Raw genomic sequence first — 19124 nt, 5'->3', positions numbered from 1 at the left:
CCTTGTTGTGCTCATACAATCAGAAGTTATTACTCAGCCAGATTTGCTGATTTGGCTCCTTGCGTGCACTCAGAGCTGTGCCAGCACTAAGGGGACGGTAACACAGAGTGAGCTAGCATCCAGGAAACGCACGTTATCCTATGTATGTTCTTTTATTTAAGCATCACTTCTTACTTGAAACATTTTATTTATGACAGTAGTCTATGTTGTGTGTCAACTATTAAAGTAGTTATATACTTCTAGACAAAATTGAAACTCGGGTTTTTTTTTAAGAACTTGATCTTGCCCTTGTTAGACTAGTCTTGAAGGTATGGGCAGAGGATGGAAGGAAAAGGATATTCCTCCCTTTTTCTTAAGAGCCTACACAAATGGCTTGTACTACTTCAGTCCTTGTTTTTTTGTGACTCTCAGACTGCTTATGCCTTGTGAATGACTTGCTGTAACTTCATAAGTATCCAATTTAAAGTGGTATGGCTTTAGACAGCTATGCCTTTATAGATAGCATTCTCTCGAGTGTCTTGGATCCTCTGATTCTGAAAGCATGCTTTGTGTTTTGCTGGTTTTGTGTCGGTGATTTTGCTTTCCTAGATGAGAATATCAAATTTAAGTGTTTTTTCTTATTGCCAGATGGATGTGTTATTATTTAATTCAATTATATTAGTTACATCTCTTGTATTTTAGTTATTAGGTTGAATTTAGCAGGTAGGAAGGTAAAGAAATCTTATATCTTGAATACGTTTGATTACTTGCATACAATAAAAAAATCCCCAGAAAACATGATACCTAACAAAATCAGTGAAGAAAATTAATAATAATGCAAAAAGAAAATCAGTTATAGAACTTACAAAACCTCTAAATAAAAGAGCATAAACATTAAGATCTTACAAAATTTTGGATATTCATTTATATTATTAAGTGAAATTTTTCTGTTCAATTACATAAAAAAGCAGAGTTTATTCTGCTTGTACAAGGCAAATAAATCCTTAAGTAATATACTAGGATACACAAATTGAGTGCCTTTGAGACTTTATTTTATCTGAATACAGACTTTTTCTTCTTTAACATTTCATATTTGTGGCCAAATCAGTCTTCAGTGCATCTCTGTGGGATTCATACAGCTGAATGTTAATATGAGTCACGGAGTTGGACTGAATTGTGCTATTGATGAATGTGGTCTCATGTCTGTTTTCTTTTGGCTCATACTACCAGGTTTTTATGCATTGTCTACTTAACAGTCATTTCTTTTAAACCTGTTACTACATTTTCTTTTCTTTCCTATTAGGGTAGCATCTTATGTTTTTATCTTTTTTTCCCTTTTGTGCTATTGCTGGTTATACGGTAGAGCTCAATCCTGAAGGTAAGTGAATGGAAAAATCAGGTGTGAATGGTCTCATGAGTGAGCATATACTGACTAAAGCAGATCTGGAAGTGAGCTATTACATCACCTATTATTTCTTTAAGCTTTTCTGCTTGCCTTGGATAGGTGGTGCTACAGAAGTGTGAATATCTGAGAAATTTGAAAGTAAATGAGGCTTAGAAATAAGAAAAAAATATTCACGGGAGAACAGAAACTAGTAAAGACATCTGCAGTATGAAGTATGTTGAAGTATGTCACACTTTAACATATATAGCATATAGAAATCTTACAATGTACTAAATAATATTTTGTGCCTTGAGATGGAAAACACAATCATATGTTCCTTCGTTATTGTATTTCTAGCTCTCTATTCAACCTTCACTAAGAACTCATTGGGTAGCAAAATCACAGCTGTGGGTTTTTTGTTGTTTTTTTGTTGTGCAACTGAAACAGCCATTAAGGTTTTGTAGCTAACTCCATGCTGTTTGGACAGAATAGCTCCGGGAGTGATGTCACTAACATCCATTCATTCCAGTTCCTTTTAGAAATCTCTTTTTCAAGGCTACAAGGCAACTTTGCAACTGGCACAATCAGTGCAAAACTGAACTGTCATTGTGGTAGATATGGTATTTATAAAAGGTTCAGTTAAAAGACAGAGCAGGATGTGAAAGTAGTTTACATATAAATGGGCTAAAAAGAGGGAAAGATGCAGTGTAGTTGTGCGCATGTATTGGGTAGGTAAGGGTGCTTACTAACTTAAAAAATCACATACATATTAAACACAAATTCACCCGTGTTTGAGGGAAATTTTTTTGTCATGGATTTAGAGACAACTATTTCTTCAGTTTGCAGTTTTCTCCTAAAAATGAGTATGCTAAGATTTGTACGTGTTGAAGTTTTGTCTTTCAATGCTGATGTTCCAGTGAGCATATCAAGAGAAGTGGAAAGGTAGATAACTGTTAACAGTTCTCTTCCTCTTCTGGTTTCTGCATATTTCAAGGGTTCTAGCAGAAATAGGTTCTTGAACCATCTCAGTAAAATTATTTTCTCTTTTTGGAAAAATAGCTACATCCCTAAGGCAGGTTTTTCCTCTCTTAAGTAATTAAAAAAAAATACTATAAAAATAAAGTGAATAATAATATTAAAAATGTGTGTGTAATTCGAAAGGGTTACTTTCTTAAACTGAAGATTCTCTCTTTTAAGAAATTAGTTCTCCATATGAAAACTTGCTGATGCTGAAGAGAATACTGTGGAGCTTGGTGAATCTCCCTGCAAAAATTTTAGTTTATTCTGAGGTGCACTGGACTGGTTAAATTCATTTCATCAGTACCAGAAAAGGCATGGGTTTTCTGAATGTTTAACATCCTAAATTGGAGATCTGCACTTGAATTCTTTGTTTTTTTACTATGTGCATCAGATGTTATGTTGCTGACGTGATTAAAATTGGATAAAGAAGTTGTTGGAAAATGCAGTTTTAACGATGGTGCTATGTAACTGTTTTGATAGATTGTAAGTGCATAGTGTGAATTAATTCAAATAATACAGTTGTTCTGAGGTAACCTTTTATAAAATTCCTGTTGCTTTTCAGTTTTACTTCTGTATGTGGCAGTGGGAATCCCACAAAAAAAAGTATATTTTTTCAATTTTTTGTTTTTTGTTAATACGGTACTAGAATTGTATACCATTAAATGTATCCCAGCTCTGAATGAAGGGAAATCCATCACTAGAGATCATATCCAACAACTGAGGAAGCTCCGTTTTCCACACATTGTTGCCACTTTGATTATTCGTACTGCCACTTAAAAACACTCCAGCAGACCTAACAATCATTGTATTTCAATTGAATACTTCAGTAAGAGCTTTCCACTGTGGTGATAAATTTTGCTGGAGCTTTTTGGTTTGGTTTCTTATGTAAATGGTTTTTATGGATGATATGGACTCATCAACTAGAAAACTTCATAGCTAGATACCATTTGATTTAGTTTCCATCTGAATTTTCTCTGAATTATTGGAAAAACTTTCAGTATTTCAGATGGGCAGACTTGTAACAGGCTATCTAGAAGTTGCATTGAAATAAGAACACAATCTATTAAAATACAAAACCATTTCAAAATTCTTTTGGCTGGTTTCGTTACTAAATTTTTCCTGTTGACAATACTCCCTAAGTTCTTAATAGTAAGATGTTTCTAAGATGTTTGTATAATGTTTTCATCAAGAAAATATTTTAATTATTTTTTCCATCTGACTGTGAAGATATGATTTGAATGAGTCATTCTGAAAGGTCATGGATTTATTTTCAGGAATTTTCCTTGCAACCTAGGGTTATTCCAATTTTGGGACCTGTGTTAAGTTTTCTGCTGTTTCTACAGTGATTTTTTTTTTATATTTTTTAATAAGTTTCTGCTGAACAGCTACTTGGAGGCATTATTAGCCAACCAAAAGAGCTAATGAACTGAAGCAACCGGGTGAATCTCAGCTTTCTAGTAACAACCTCTCTTCCTCTAAGACAAGTCCTTGCAGTAATTTTTCTTTGCAAGAGATCTGTGAAGTAGCAAACAAACCAAATGTGAGCAAAAAACGTTGCTGTAGATGTTGTAAACAGCTGAGCTATGTTTATATATTAGACTTCTCAGCTTACGTGACTGACAGCCTGTGTAGCTTTTAGTTTCATGACTCTTCTGTCCTGGTACGATCCATGACAGTAAGTTGTTATGCTATTGTTAAACATGTTCTTTGTTGATTTCTGTTGGAGTGAGTGTCTGAATTTCATATTTTTGGGAAATGATGAGTGTTTGTTATTATGATGTTAATGCTATTCTCAGTAAGTCTCTATAATGATATCTGTACCTGAACAAAGCAGTGCTAATTAGCTGCTTCATCAAAGAAGTCCTACTTGAAAAAGCCACACAGATTGGCTGTCCAGAAGAACAAGCAATCTGTATTTCATGGCCCCCAGCATTTTCATTTTTCATGTAGAACATACTGTGCATCATCTGACATGTCAACCATTTTAAATCATGCTTAGATCTGTGCAAATCTCACCCATTCTAATGAATGTATTTTTGTAAGTGTGAAAACCTCCTCCTTTCTCTTGCACCATTCTGATAAAATTACATGTTCTGTGAGTTGAATGATAACATTTAATGTACTGCAATGAATAAAAACTCAACATTTAAGCAAGTGGGGTCTAACCAGATTGCTTAGGAGCATTATTCATTAAATCCAGATCTATTATTTTGTAGTTAAATCTCATTTGAGAAAGAGGTACATTATAGCAATACTGGGATTTTACATTGACGCCATGAAGGCTGTTAAATGGAGTTGGACTCCCCTTAATATGCTTTCGTTATTATTGATACTATTATTGAAGTGTATTATTATCAAAATGATCATAAGTGAATATTCTGATTTAAAAAAATAATAATAATAAAAGAAGAATAACAACAAAATTGGAAGTTTTTTCCAAAAAAATATTTGGAGTCTTTGATTTAAATTAGAAAATGTGGAGAGGTACACAGAGGTGGGCAATTGAGATTTCTAGTTCTAGTTTTGCAGGTCATTAATTTGTTTTGTCCGTAGTTTGGGTAGGGATTTTTAAGTTCTATGTTTGCACCTCTGTCTTTTTTGTCAGAAAGAGATGTCATGTACAAACAGCTTCTGATGCTTTTTGGTGAACAGTCGGTGCAGTTTTTGTATAAAAGTAACAAAAAATAAGACTGTTCTTATGAGGGAAGTCTTTTGGGAATGTTCCTGATGAAAATACATATTTCAATTTAGTGTTCAAAGCATCAGGGACAGTCGTGCAGCTGTCTCATGTATTGAAATGGAATTGTTTGTTTGAAGAGTTAAATAAACTATTACTGCCTGTTAACTGGTGTGAATGCAGGAATGCAGTGGATTTGGGTAACGTTTGCCTCCCATTTACTTATAAATACTCGCTTCCAAAGGTGAATAAGGTGTTCAAGTTTAAAATTGTTGTACATGGAGTGTAAATTAAAACAAAAATTGTAGATTTTGTTGTAGGATATTCTTTAATTGCATTATAAATACCTTGTAATTCCTTCCAGGACAGCAGCATAAAATATCTTTTATTCAGAATATGGGTATGAAAGATGATTGTGTGTGTTCTTTCACTTTAGGGATACCGAAGTTTGCCCAGTGTAAATTCAAGCTGCCTTTGCGATTAGTTTGCTTTCCAGCTCAACCTTCAAAATCAGCAAACCACAAGCTAACTATTGATACCAATAAACCTCCCATCAGTTTTCTCACCATTTTTCCAGGTAGGTTTTAAAATATGCCTCTGACAGGAGATGTATTAGAAACTCAGGCAGGAATGGTTTGCGAGAAAATTATGAAATAATTAACAAAACTAATAGGAGGATGTTGAAAGTTTACATCATGAAAAAAATGATGGAATAACATTTCAAAGTAGGTAATTAACCTTGTCTAGTGTATCTGACTTTGATTAAAACCTGAAGATTTTTGTATACAGGGAATGTGAACCAAGATCTACTTTTTATGTATCCAGAAAATAATTTGATACAAAATGCAACAGTGGTGTTTTAATGGCAAGAATGTGAGCATTTATTTTTGGGGGGTTATATGGGTTGTCATGAGATATGAAGAAGAAACAGGGCGGAGCATGTCACAAATTGGTACAGTTGCTTTGGAGAAAGATTTGTGAAAGTCTTGAGGTGAATTATGTATAATATTTGCAAGAGTAATATAGTAATAGAAATAGGTGATATATAACACTAGTGAAATATTAATGAAAAAATATGAAGTAGTATTATAAAAAGAAATTCTGCTGTAGTTACGTGCTCATGATTTAGAAGAGATAGAAAAGGTGGAGGTTTTCACAGGAATATTCTGTGGTACATTGTATGAGCATAAGTGAACCAGTAAGAAGTTAGGATGGATTAGACAAAATGGTTCCAGGATGGAAACAAATAAGTTATTATGCACTGTCATGCAGTATTGGGTTCTGCTTGCTGATACTGAAAGTGAATTAAAACTCAAAAGTATGGAAAAGGCTATGAGAATTGCCTGGGGATTTGAAAAAGAGAATTAAAAGAGAATTACTCATTTAGATGAATAAAACACTGGCAAAAAAAAAGAAGGAAAATGAATAAACAGGGCTTATAAAGTGATAGTGAATAAGTTCAATCTGGCAGTGATTAAAGTTCTAAACTTCAGAGGACAAAGGTTCTGGAACAGTTTTCTGATGAGATGAGTGCTGCGTGGGCCAACAGCTTCAATGCAGTGTTTTTAAGGTGGAGCTGCATCTGTTTCTGGAAAGATTATGTAGTACAAGGTCTGCTCCAAAAGCATTGCCTCCTGTTTTATTGTGTTGGCCCATGATGTCGGAGGTGGATGTTGGTGGTATGGCAGGAGGGACTGAACCTTCCTGCCAATAGTCTGTTACGTTTTGTTGCTGTGTGACAGGTGGCAGCAGAAGGGCAGTCTGATGGAATGGTGAAATGTAAATCATATTTGTTTATAGCATGTTTATAAGTTGTTTATAATATGGTCTTTGGAGAAACTTTACAATTTTGTTGTACTCCTTAGTAAAAATGGTATCTCTCCTGTTTCCTCTTCTACCTTATTTTAAGGAGAAGTTAGTAGGACAGATTCCTTGGAATAGTTCTTAAAGTGCTCCATATTAGATTTGAAGTTATTGTGGTCTAATAAATGCATTGAAATGAGATGCTGGCATGCATAGATTTGCTGAGTATCTACTACTGGTAAGTTAGTTGTTTGTTGTCCTCTTTGCTGAGGGCTGAAACCAGAAGGTACTTGAACATTATCATGATAATTTTTGCTTAGGTGCCTGATAAAAGACGACCTGCACTGTTGTGTCCAGTACAGGAGGCAATTTTTACTAGATGACACAGACTGAACCTCTGAGAAAGCTATATTCTGTTTACCAAGCCTAGGCAATTCCATGTAAGAACTGAGTGTAGCTCAACTTCATGGTGAACAATGGGAACATATAGTAATTTACTCCTGATATTCTGTACTTCTCAGGGGGGAAGCAATGTCATGCAATTCAGATTGCAGGAGTAGTATAGAAAAGGCAGAGGTTGATATGGTTCTGTCTGCAGCTTGAAGTTTGTTGTATGTGAGAGCTAAATTATAGACAACTATTTCATTTTGTCTTTTAGACTTTGCTGATCCATCTGAGGAAGACCAGGCAAATGTTCTGGGATTTCAGTTCTTAACAGGTTCAAAAATCACTCTTCTTGCTTCAAAAACATCACGTAAGTGCTGTTAAAATGTAGAAGTCTATAGTCCTGTAAAACACAATAGATAATAAGTTAATTGAATAGCGTGTGAGCAAGCTGAGAATCATACAAAAATGACTAATTATTTGCAGAGGAACTTAAAAGTTTTCACAGATCATGTCTTGGCATCCCCTGTCAAATATCTAATCATATTGCTGATGTAGTCACAAGATTTTGAAATGAAGCAAAAATTATACTTGGTTATTATAATGAGTATTCTATGCAGTCATTGGAGAAATTGTTTTTTCTTTTGTTGTTATTTTAGCAGTATTTAAAATCAGGAATTAATACTGCTACTATGATCATGTAGAAAAGCAAACGAACAAAAAACCCCACCTCTTTTCCTCAAATGTATTTCAAGACCTCTGTTTGGAAGTCTTCTACTGGAATTTGTAAAAAAAGACTACAAATCTGATTTCTGACTGTCCACTGACTTTCAGTAATGCTGGACTTTAATTAGGCTTCTAACCGTATTCAGGTGCATCTCTAAGTAAATGCCAGTATCAGTAATTACCCGTAAATCATTAAATTTAGGGCTATGGATTCAACCATGTTGATTCTTATTTCTTACCATGCTTATGGAATGTGTGAAGATACATGTAGATATGCTGTTATCTTGTCCAGCATCTCGTGTACAGGACAGTTTGTGCATTAAGTAGTCGTGTTTCAATGATCTCTGTGTTTGTGCTCTTTCTAAAATAAAGTAAGTCAGCTTTCTTAATGTTAGAGAGTTACAGTCTTGCATTGCAACTCAACTTGCTAAACTTCCTTGTTGTGTGCGTGGGAACAAAATCAATTCAGTTGTATTTAGTACTTTCAGTGCTGATAAAGCAGAAATTCTTCAGTTATTACAGCAAACTGAGAAGTTGAAAAGCTAAAATACCAATCACACGTTGCAGGGAGTTCAAATGGAACATTGAATGCTCTATGAAAATTATTTTGAGTAAGTGAAAAATTAGAGTCTAGTTTGATCAGAAATTCTTTCAACACAAAAATAATCTGCCTCACTGTGTTTTCAAAATGTACTATTCATGATTGGTTACATAAATGACGATGATGTCAACTGCATGCTATGAAATAATATTTAATGGTCTTTATAATGTAGTCAGATGTGTTACATACAGAAACCAGCTGGAAAATAATTATTAAAGGACTTTCTTTGTACCAAGCATCACTTTACTTTTCTAAGGCTCGAATCCATTTGTATTAGTTGTTACGCACTGTTTGCGTGCCTTTTCATTGTTAGTTTGTTTTTAATACTTATTTGAATAGACAGTAGGTTTCAAAAGTTTGCACTGGCTAGACATACAGCCATAGGTTCTAGAAACTGAAGAATTTAAGGGATTTTTAAGTACCTTTTTATGGATTACCATTTAAACCTCTTATTTGAATTATTGCAAAGTCTGATGATACTGTGCAAGGGAAAATTTATCTTTGTAATGAATATATTTCAACTTCTAGTGAGGCTATAACTTGTAGTTTCTTCATACAAACCCTCAAGTTTTTCCTACAGGTTTGTTTAGTCACTCACTAAGAATGACGCTTGCAGTCTTACTATAAACTTTCCCACACTACTTTACTTGTTCACTTTACAAATGAGATTCAAACAACTTTTTCTCTTAGTGTGACTACTCATTTATCTTGTCTGGGAATCTTTAGAAAACAAATGAGTTACGTGATGCCTACTTCCATGTAATGCTCTGTTTCCAGCATTTCCACATGCACTGGATTGAATTGGTTATGGAATTTCTCGGCGTGGGGCATGTAGGGGGGGGTCGCACAGGCTGTCCACAATACAAAAACATTCCTTGGTAGACTTTTGTAGTACTAGAATTACTGTGCTTGAGTAGGCAGACCCTATACGGAGCTAATAAACGTGGATGAAGATGTGTTATTTGGAAGGTACTATTAGTTTGCTACCAAAATAATACTGCTGAGTTTTTACTTTATAGAAGCGATTGTGTCGCACAGTCATTGTAGAAAGGTTCTTCAAAAAGAAAATTGTATATGTGGATAAATAGTGATAGAAAAAAAACATAGATCACTGGAGCTGGTTGACCCTTGTTCCTTTTTTTCCATGAAAGAAGTTAGTCTTGGACAACGGACACATCTTTGCCATATTCCTTTCTGAATAGACCTTAAGTTCTGGATGGGAAAGGCTGCATGTAGAAGTGAAAGTCTCCAGGTTGGGTTGGGTTTCACTGCTGAAGCTGCAGACAAGAATGACATCTGTATTCACACTTATTTTAATTAATTAATCCATTTTAAACAGTGTAGTAATTGAAGATGTTACTTCAGCTTGTCAAAATGTCTGCTGTAAAGACACCCAGAATAAAGTTCTTTTTCAGCTGGAAGTTAAAATGAACTTAGCCTGTGTAGATTAAAGTTTTAATATTTTCGTTGAAATGCCTTTGAAACTGGTTTTAATCAAAGGGTGAAGAAGAATTGACTGCTACCCGTCATTGTTTTTTCTCATGGCAAGGGCTTCCTAGCTGAGAAGCAAACTGAATCTTCCAGGCTTCTTGCAGATAAGCTGCTGGCAGGGTAACTAATCATGCTTATTGCAGGGTGAACTAGTAGTACTACCTGCTGTGATGTTTAAGCCCTTGTTACCTATTAATGATCCTCTGAGTCTTCTGCTTTTCTGTTTGAGAGTATTTCTGAAAATAATCAATTGTAAATTTTCTGTAAGAAATCTTATTTTAACAAAAGCCTTACACAAATAGGTTAACAACCGTAAGAGTTTTTTTCTATTTTCTATTTCTATTTTTTTCTGTATTAAAGCACATACTCAGTACATCTAAGGAATCTCACTTTCCTACAGTTTTTAAATGTAATTTGTCTTTCTTTTAGAGTGCTGGAAGGTCATGTAAAGCAAATGATTACTCAGGTCATGATAAAATTAGATTTTGTTTGTGTTGACCAACAAACAGTGAACCTAAATTTGCTTTTTGAAGGAAATTAGTTTTATCAATTTCAGTCATTAATATATTAGACATGTCAATTATATGTGGAATGTCTGTTGGTTTGGTCTGAAAACATCTCAGCTAATTTCCCCTAAGGAAAAATCACTTAAGGCAAAGTATGATAATAAATTGAACTAAACCCAGCCATTACATTGAGAGTATTTAAAAATATGGGTATTAGGTTGAATGTTATCTTTAGCAGATGGTGTTCTTTTCTTTAACAGACATGTTTTTAAATAAAACTTGCTTCTTTCCTGTTACACTGTAAACAGAATTTGTCATTTTCTATTCAGTGAAATGTGTATCCTGGGAAGGATGCCAGTGGTAATGTCAAACAATTTGAATTACTGATGTTGAGAAAAATTTAAATAATGCATTCAACTTCTAAAGAATTTTGCTTCATTTGATATACTGTGTTCCTTATTGATGAGACTGAAAAAAAAGAATTGTTTTGTATCAAAAAACCTCAACTCTGTTTCTTCATAGTTGACTTTCTGTCTTTCCCTTCGATAACATTTATAGGTAATGCCAAGAAATAAAATAATGTTGCTGGAAAATGTATCAGACAAAAAAAAGACACAATTATCCACAACAGTTTTCGTTTTAATATTTAATTTGTTCTCATATCATGAAATCAGAAAACAAAACTATAAAAAAATGGAGTGGAAACAGAACAGTAGTAAGTTCTCACCCCATTCTCCTCATAATTTGAAATTCATTAAAATGTGATAATGAATGAACTTGCTGGGATAGAGAACACTAACAGAATCTTTGTGTGCGTTTTAATTTCAATTGTGTTAACATTTTCTACACTAAGCTACAGTAACAAAACTATATTGTATACTGGATCGATAAGACACTGATTAATACTATCTGCTAGAGTGAAGCAGAGCACTAAGAAAGCCAAATATTGTTACCTGTGATTACAGAGTGGTTAACAGTTTCCCACTGGAAGATATCATAGGAAATAGAGAAGTACTAAAAATTATATTAGTGAATGTATTGTCCAAGAACTCAAGATCTATGTTTCCAAAAGGCATTCAAGATTTTATGTGGAATGTAGTTGGTTTGATACAACTGTTATCAGTTGCTGAGGATGGTGTGCTTCTCTCATCATCCAAAGTGAATTGAGCCTGACTCTGCCTCCAGGCCCAGAAAAACTTGTTAAGGCTGCATTATGCCAGGGAATGCAGGCAGCCTGTTGTTAGGTCTTAATATCATCCAGTAATTCTCATTTCCTTCTCATAGTAGTTCATAGTTATCTGTGCTTTGTGAACAGGCCCATGATACAGGACAGAAGTTGCTTTAATGCTAGTGAGCATGTATCTTCTGTGAAAATCCCTATTACAGACTTTGTATTTATAAATTTAGTTACATTGCTATGTATTATTTATGTTGTATAGTGAATGCATATGGCTTAATTGTACGTATTGTTAGTCTTGTATTTGTTCTTCTTTTCAAAGAACGATACAGGATCCAGAGTGATCAGTTGGAAGACCTTTGGCTGATAACAAAGGAATTAACACTTAGACTGGAAGAACATTTCAAAAAGCAAAATTGCAAGGACTTTGCATGTACCTTTTCCGGCTCTGTTCCTCTGCAAGAATACTTTGAACTAATTGATCAGCATTTCGAGGTGTGTCACACAGCATATGAATAGCTGCTGTTGTCCCTGTTCAAGATTATTTGTTACTGTTAAGAACAATCCATTTAAAACTGTGATCACAGGCATGTAACAATTTGTCTGTCAGAAAATGTGAAGATGTATCTGAGCAAATGACATTTTTTCCAGCACTGGGTATTTCTTAAAGTTATGAGTTGTACCTTTACTCTGAAATGATCTGATGCTCCATTCCTTTTTTGGTTGGCTGGAGGAGCTGAACATGTTCAGCCTATGGAAAAGAAGGTTCCAGAGAGACGTCATTCATTCCTTGCAGTTCTCAAAGGGAGCTCATAAACAAGAGGGAGATGAAATTCTTACAGAGTCTGACAGGGCAGGGTTGGCTTTAAACTGAAAGAGGAGAGGTTTAGATTAGATGTTAGGAAGAAATTTTTTTACTCATATCATGGAGAGACATTGGAACAAGTTGCTCAGAGAAGCTGTGAATGCTCCATCCCTGGAGCTGGTTGAGGCCAGGTTGGATGGGGCCCTGGGCCCTAGTGAGTGGCAGCCCTGACCATGGCAGGGTTTGGAACTAGATGGTCTTTAATGCCCCTTCCAACCCAAGGCATTCTATGATTGTGTGTTTCTCTGATTCTAGTTATAGCATGTTAGCTATACAAATGATATTATTTTGAAGACTGCAGTTTTTGTTAGGGACTTACTTGTTTTAGAGATTTGTAACAGAAAATATAAAGCTGGTTATAAAATAAAACAGAAATTTTTATTACCTGGGCATTTAATATATGATGTTCAATGTTTTGTGAATGTTTCAAGAAAGCTGTACCTGATAGATACATGAGAAAATAAAAAGATTTCATTTCAGAGAAAGAAGTCATTCAGTCAGTGCAGAATTTATTGCTTTTATTCATGCTTAGGGGAATAACCATTTACTTTTTACAGTAATTAATAACAAGCCTAGTCCACTGTATGTGTGTATCAAATAGTACGTGAATCTGAGGAGAAACCCTTGAGATTCTGGTGGTGAAATTTCTTTCTTACTGATAGGCTCTTTGATGAGATACTTACGCATTAGTACATACTATATTGGCTGTTGGAAATTATTTTTGACTTAAGTAGCAAATAGTGATTCCTGAAAGTGTTAGTAAGTTTCACGAGGAGCATAAAATTAATGGTATTTGAATGAGTAATTGCTCTCAAGGATTTTACTGTAAGTTCCTCATTTCATTTTGAATTGACATATAAAATGCATATAACCCTTAATCTGAATTCTTGAAAATGTTTTAATTGCAGCTACGCTTGAATGCTGAAAAGTTTCAGGAGCTGTTATCTGAAAGGGCCATACAATTCAGAGCTATTGAGCGACGATTGCTGACACGATTTAAAGATAAAACTCCTGCTCCTCTTCAACATCTGGACACCTTGCTAGAAGGAACGTTCAGAGAGGTCAGTACAGTTTGATTACGAACATCATCTTCGTTTATTTTGTTGGTAAAACTTAGCTTCAAGCATATAGGCTATGCTTTCCTGGTTATGTGTACAATACAAGAGATCAGGAAGCAGTAATTTGTTTAGCTTAATATTCCCTGTAAGTTTCCAGATGATTTGCAATAGTTTTATTTAATTTGTTGCCACAAAATTGTTGCTGCTGGGTCACACCAGCTTGATAACACATCACTCTTCCCTAGCTGATGTTGGTAGTGTAAATATTTTATAGTTCATGTGAAAGTATTTTATAGTTCATAGCTTATGTAAATATTTTATGGTGCTGGTGGAATGGTTTGGCTGGTGTAACATTCACAACAAATTTGTCTGAGGCTGTCCATGTCCTTCTGCATGGGGTTTTTATGTTCTGATGATTTCAAAATGCAATCACTATAGAATAACGATGCTTAAAAAAAATTAAAGATAATAAAAATATTCCTAAACCATCCCCATACTGGAAATACATGACAAAGAAGAAAACCGTTTTCTCCTCTTCTCCTGCATCAACTCCACATCGCTTGAGGAAGAATAGTTCTACTGTGTGCTCTAATGCAGCTTTTCTGTAAATTAGAGAAAAAGTGCCTTTCCTTTTGTGTTTGGACATAAGAAAAACACACTGTATTTCCATCTTTACTTTTAATGAGTTAACTGTGAGATGATTTCTAAAACAAAAATACTGTGTCACATTGACACATAGATGATTTTTTAACAGTTTGAAATGGCACGACTAAGTAATCCCTACAGATAAATAAAAGTGGGTCTCTTGAGTTTACTTTTGCTGTGTGGAAATGTTGTTTTTTAAACTTAAAACCAGTTGGGAAGAAATTTCCATTTATTATGAATATCTCTGTTTTGACTGCTGTTTGTTTCACTCAGTCTGTAGGACTTGGACTCTATGTGTGCTGCTTTCTTAATAGAATTGCTATTATATGTATGTGTGTGTATATATATATATGTGTGTATGTATGTACATCCACAAACGTATACACACATGTATACACACACACACACACGTATATTGAAGCTGTAGTGGTGTAATCTCTTCTGGTCTGGCCTGATAGAAAGGTATTTTTTTCTGCTTCCTTTATTTCTCTGCATTACAACAGTTATACAGAAAATGTATAAAAGTTTTTTCTAGTACAAATCTGATAATATTAGGAGCCATAGTTTTCATCTTCACAATAAGGGATAAACATATAAGCAGGCATAGGTGTGTGCAGTGATGAAAGGTTTTCTTTATTTTTATTCCTTACTCCTTTTCATTATTTTCTCCTAGAATTTGTCTTTATGAATTATGTTGTATATCTAAGTAGGTTTGAACGAGTATTACAGCAGTTAACAAATACCAATGTACAGTGTTCTATTTTGAAAGGAAAAGATGTGGTATATGTGGTAGTTATGTATAGTAGAAAAGCAGAAGTGTCATTGTTGTGCTGCTTAAGATCGATCTGTAGGAAGACTAGTGAAAATCATTGAAAATAAATAGATGATATTTACGTGCTTGTGAATGATGATTTGATAAAGTCTGGTTTCAAACAAAATTACTGGTGCAATTTGCTCTTACCATGCTATTAGCTCTTGCTCTGAAAAACAGTTTAGTTGGATAAATTTATAAGTAATTGAAGTAGTTGAGATTATATAGATGTTTCTTGATTTAAAGGACTTTGCTGAAATTTCATATTCAAATTTTATGGTAGCTGTTGCAAAAATATGTACTTTTAATATAATGTTGACTCTGTAGAAACACGTTATTTCTTGAAAGTGTAATTGAATGATCTTTAATCTCTCTGATGTGTTTTCTGTGATATCAAAAAAATCATAATTTGGCAGTAGCCTCAGGTGCTTGCCTTGGGATTATAGTTTTCATGCATTGACTCTTGACATGCATTACTGGGGCTTCCAGGTACAAACTGGAATTAACATAAGGATCCTAAAAATCAGGTGATTCCGTTTATTTTGACTCACATGGATTTTAATCCAACCAGTCTAAGTAGTTCTAGATATGTTTATATGTAAACTGTCTAACCCTGTGTTTAAAAGGTCTGTGCCTTTATATTCTTTTATGAAAGAAGAGAAGGGATGGATTTGAAACGTGGGGGTGGAGTTCTCCTAGGGCACTAACTGTTGCTTTGCCAACTTGAAGTGGTTGAACTGTTCAATCTTGTCTCAGTTGCATGTTTAAAGTTTAGAAAAAAAAAAAAGTGATGACAAAGAAGCTTCTCTATGTTGCATTGTGCTACAACAAAATGAAGGAAAGTTAAAACAGATCATGAAGCAAATAGGTTTATCTGTATCCTCACACTTCCATCATGTGTAATAAACCTAGCTCCCTTCCCGTTCTTTTTTGCCACTGTTGCACAGTGCCACAGATCATCTCATGTTCTAAGGCTGATTCATCACCCCTCTTTAAAACTTCTAACTATTCTGTGTTTTTAAGTACTGAAATATCAACTTTTTCTCCATCATCAGTGGCAATTTGTGTGCTAATTATCTGGCCAATGCAGTAGCCAGCCGGATAAGATGGATGATGTCAGAATTCTTGACCTTGGCTCAGTGTAATAACTAATAATGTCTCTCTCCACTCCCAGTCTGCTGATTTAGAAAAATATATAGGAACTTAATGACTTATGTAAAATTTAGTAGAGGTTGTTGGAAACAACAACTACATGAACTAGGAATAGACTGTCACGACAAGTCTTGACATGTGGTCAGCACAGTTGTGCAACATTGGAAAACTAGGCTTCGTAATTGAATGGATCCTTATTTTTTGACTGATTATACATTTTAGCTTTTCTTTATGTAAGGAACTGATTTGTTTTCTTCTGTTATCTTTTTATTTATGTTGTTACTGAAAAGCTTGCCACAGAAATACTTGGCTGCAAGCAGCAAAGAAATAGCTTTCACTGTAATTTTCAGACACTGCCCTATGAACAGCCAAATGTCTAGTTCATTATGCTTTCCTTAGTATATAGCCTGTACCTGTATCTTGCATCTTCAGAAATCTGCTTATCAATTGTAGCTGGTAAAATCCATGCTTATAGGATATTTTCATTTAAAACCTCTGTTGCGTGAAATGAGAACAAAGGATCCAAGAGTCCTCCAACTTTTGGAGAGGTTGAGAGTAGGTCAGTGTTTATAGTGAATAGGAAAAAATACACAAGTGCTAAAGATTAATTTCAGTGTTGATTCCTTTATCTGTTCTCCCTTCAGGTTTCCTGTATTGCTTTTCTTATTAATATAGCTAACAACATTGGAAAGTCAGTGAATCTCTTAAAATTTGTCAACAGATTGAACTGCTTCCAGTCAGAGATACTGTGAATTGCCATTTAGAGTAAAGAGGGTGATTTCATCAGGAAAATCCATTTGAATTCTTTACACTGTAGAAAACTGTATAGGAATTTGTCACCAGTTTATTCACATGTTAAGAGTTTCTCTTATCCTTGAGATGTATGATCTAACTTGTTCTTCAGGCATGCTGTCCTGAATGTTAGTTGGGGATCTTGGGCATTGTGGTAGTGGCTTCTGCAGGAAGAGGTGAGTTTTGCAAAGAATCTGAAAGTCAAGTGAACACACTGGTTCTTCTGAGTAGTAATGTCATAGGAGTTGATCTTTTTGTTACACACGTGAAAGAATTCTGAAGTGAGATGTTTCTAACGTTTTCAGTACATCTTTTATCAGAGCCTGATGTAAATAGATTATTCCACGCTTTTGAGATGAAATATGAGCAACTGTGTTACGAACTAATGCCTAATCAAAAGCTAGCTTCATAGCTTTTTTTTCTGATGACTATTGAGATAACTGGTTGATTCTGAACTGTATCTTTTGAATCATATGATTTCCTCCCTGGAATTTTGGCTCTTTGCGTGGAAGCCACTATTGCAATTAATGGTAGACCAATATCCTAATGTAGGTGTGTTACGTCCTTCTTGTCTGACACATTTGACCAGTTCTCAGAACAGATCCCTGTCTGATTTAAACCTGCATTATTCCAGACAGGCTGATGTGTAAGACATGGGAATCTGGCTGTATTTTTGAGTTTTCTTTTATGACTAGGAACAATCCGTTGCTTCACCAGTATTCCATGTGAGCTAGACGTAAAGTTTCTGGATGGCATCTCATTTATAACTGTGTCTAAGGTGACAAAAAACTGTACTTTCTTTACAGCACTATTCTAACAAAGTTACGTGGCTCACAGTTTAGAGATGGCTCATGATCTGCCTTCCAAGAACTGAAGTCTAACTTTTTTACTTTTTTTACCTTTCTCTGTAGATCTGATATAATCTTCTTCTGTGCTGTTGGATGCTGGATCTAGCAGAATTATGGATGTTCTCTGTCCCTATGTCTATGGGCATGTACTTGAGGTTCAATCCCTTATCTTGGAAACATGTAGATGTATGGAAAACAGTGCAGCCCTCACTGGAAATTTCTGACTTATTTTCTTCTCTTCAGTGAGAGGTTTGGATTTTGTCACTGCCTCTTGACAGGAAGCATCAATTTCTTCTCTTTGCCTTTGTTCTATTAGCTTGATTCCTGCTCTGTTTCTACTCTTAGAATAAGATTTCCCCCAGCTATCAAATGACTCCTCCTTTTGATTTTAGATCTGTTATTCTTTGGACTTGGTTCCAAACTCACCTGATTGAACTGTCTCCCTATAATCAGCCATTTTTTATGTTAGGGAATTGGAAGTCCTCAAGGCTGGTGACACTTGGTTTCGAGCCATTAGCTGCCTGCTAGGTGCATTAATTCCTTTTGATATTTCCAAAGCAGTTTCAGCACAAAAATGAGGAATATATAAAAGATAAACACCCACATCTAGGAAGGCAAAAGACAATTTATAGGCAGTAATAGAAAAGGATATAGTTGTGTGTGTATGTGTACATATACATAATTCATCATGTATTTAGTCTTCAGAATTGTTCCTGAATGTCTTTCTAATATCATACATCATATTTAGTTCCGTGATAGCTGATTGCAACAGTACCTAATGTACTAAAGAAATGAATAAACATCTTCCTGTTTCTCTCCATACTTCACATCCATCTACTGATTTCAGAACCTAGGCTCTTGATCTCTGATCTGCTATAGAGGTGTAACACTAAATAAGTGTGGGCATTAAATATATACACATATTTAGCTCAACGTAATTTTATCCTCTGTTAAAAGCACAAGTGCTGTTTCTGCAGTATTTTAACACTTGCAGGGCATAGAACACTTTGATTTTTAGTGATTTGTGGTCAGTAGCAAATAAAACTCATTATGTTCTATTCACTAAAGCGCACTTAGAGCGTCATTAGAGGTCCATTAACTCTTTGTTCAAGCCCCTTAGCTCCTTTCCTTGTTTATTAATCGGTTGATAAAAATCTCACAACTGATTTTTAGTGATTGATTATTCACTCTAGAGTTCCACTTCT

General features: G+C 34.8%; 1 protein-coding gene across 4 annotated transcripts in view; it reads left to right on the top strand.

Moving 5' to 3' along the window:
• Positions 1-19124, top strand: part of BBS9 (Bardet-Biedl syndrome 9) — a 271996-nt gene that overhangs the window by 62421 nt on the left and 190451 nt on the right. For 3 of the 4 annotated variants that reach the window (XM_052692634.1, XM_052692631.1, XM_052692632.1), the window contains 5 exons: positions 1343-1357; positions 5497-5637; positions 7522-7617; positions 12071-12243; positions 13522-13674. In XM_052692634.1, the coding sequence (XP_052548594.1) occupies positions 1343-1357; positions 5497-5637; positions 7522-7617; positions 12071-12243; positions 13522-13674 (578 nt within the window). The remainder of the gene's footprint in view (positions 1-1342; positions 1358-5496; positions 5638-7521; positions 7618-12070; positions 12244-13521; positions 13675-19124) is intronic. The other variant, XM_052692633.1, reaches the window with a different exon arrangement.

The sequence above is a fragment of the Tympanuchus pallidicinctus genome, unplaced genomic scaffold (genome assembly GCF_026119805.1).
Source record: "Tympanuchus pallidicinctus isolate F22 unplaced genomic scaffold, pur_lepc_1.0 scaffold3, whole genome shotgun sequence".
In the NCBI taxonomy this organism is placed as follows: domain Eukaryota; kingdom Metazoa; phylum Chordata; class Aves; order Galliformes; family Phasianidae; genus Tympanuchus; species Tympanuchus pallidicinctus.
The sequence above is the reverse complement of the archived record's forward strand: the minus strand, read 5'-3'. Positions and strand labels throughout refer to the sequence as shown.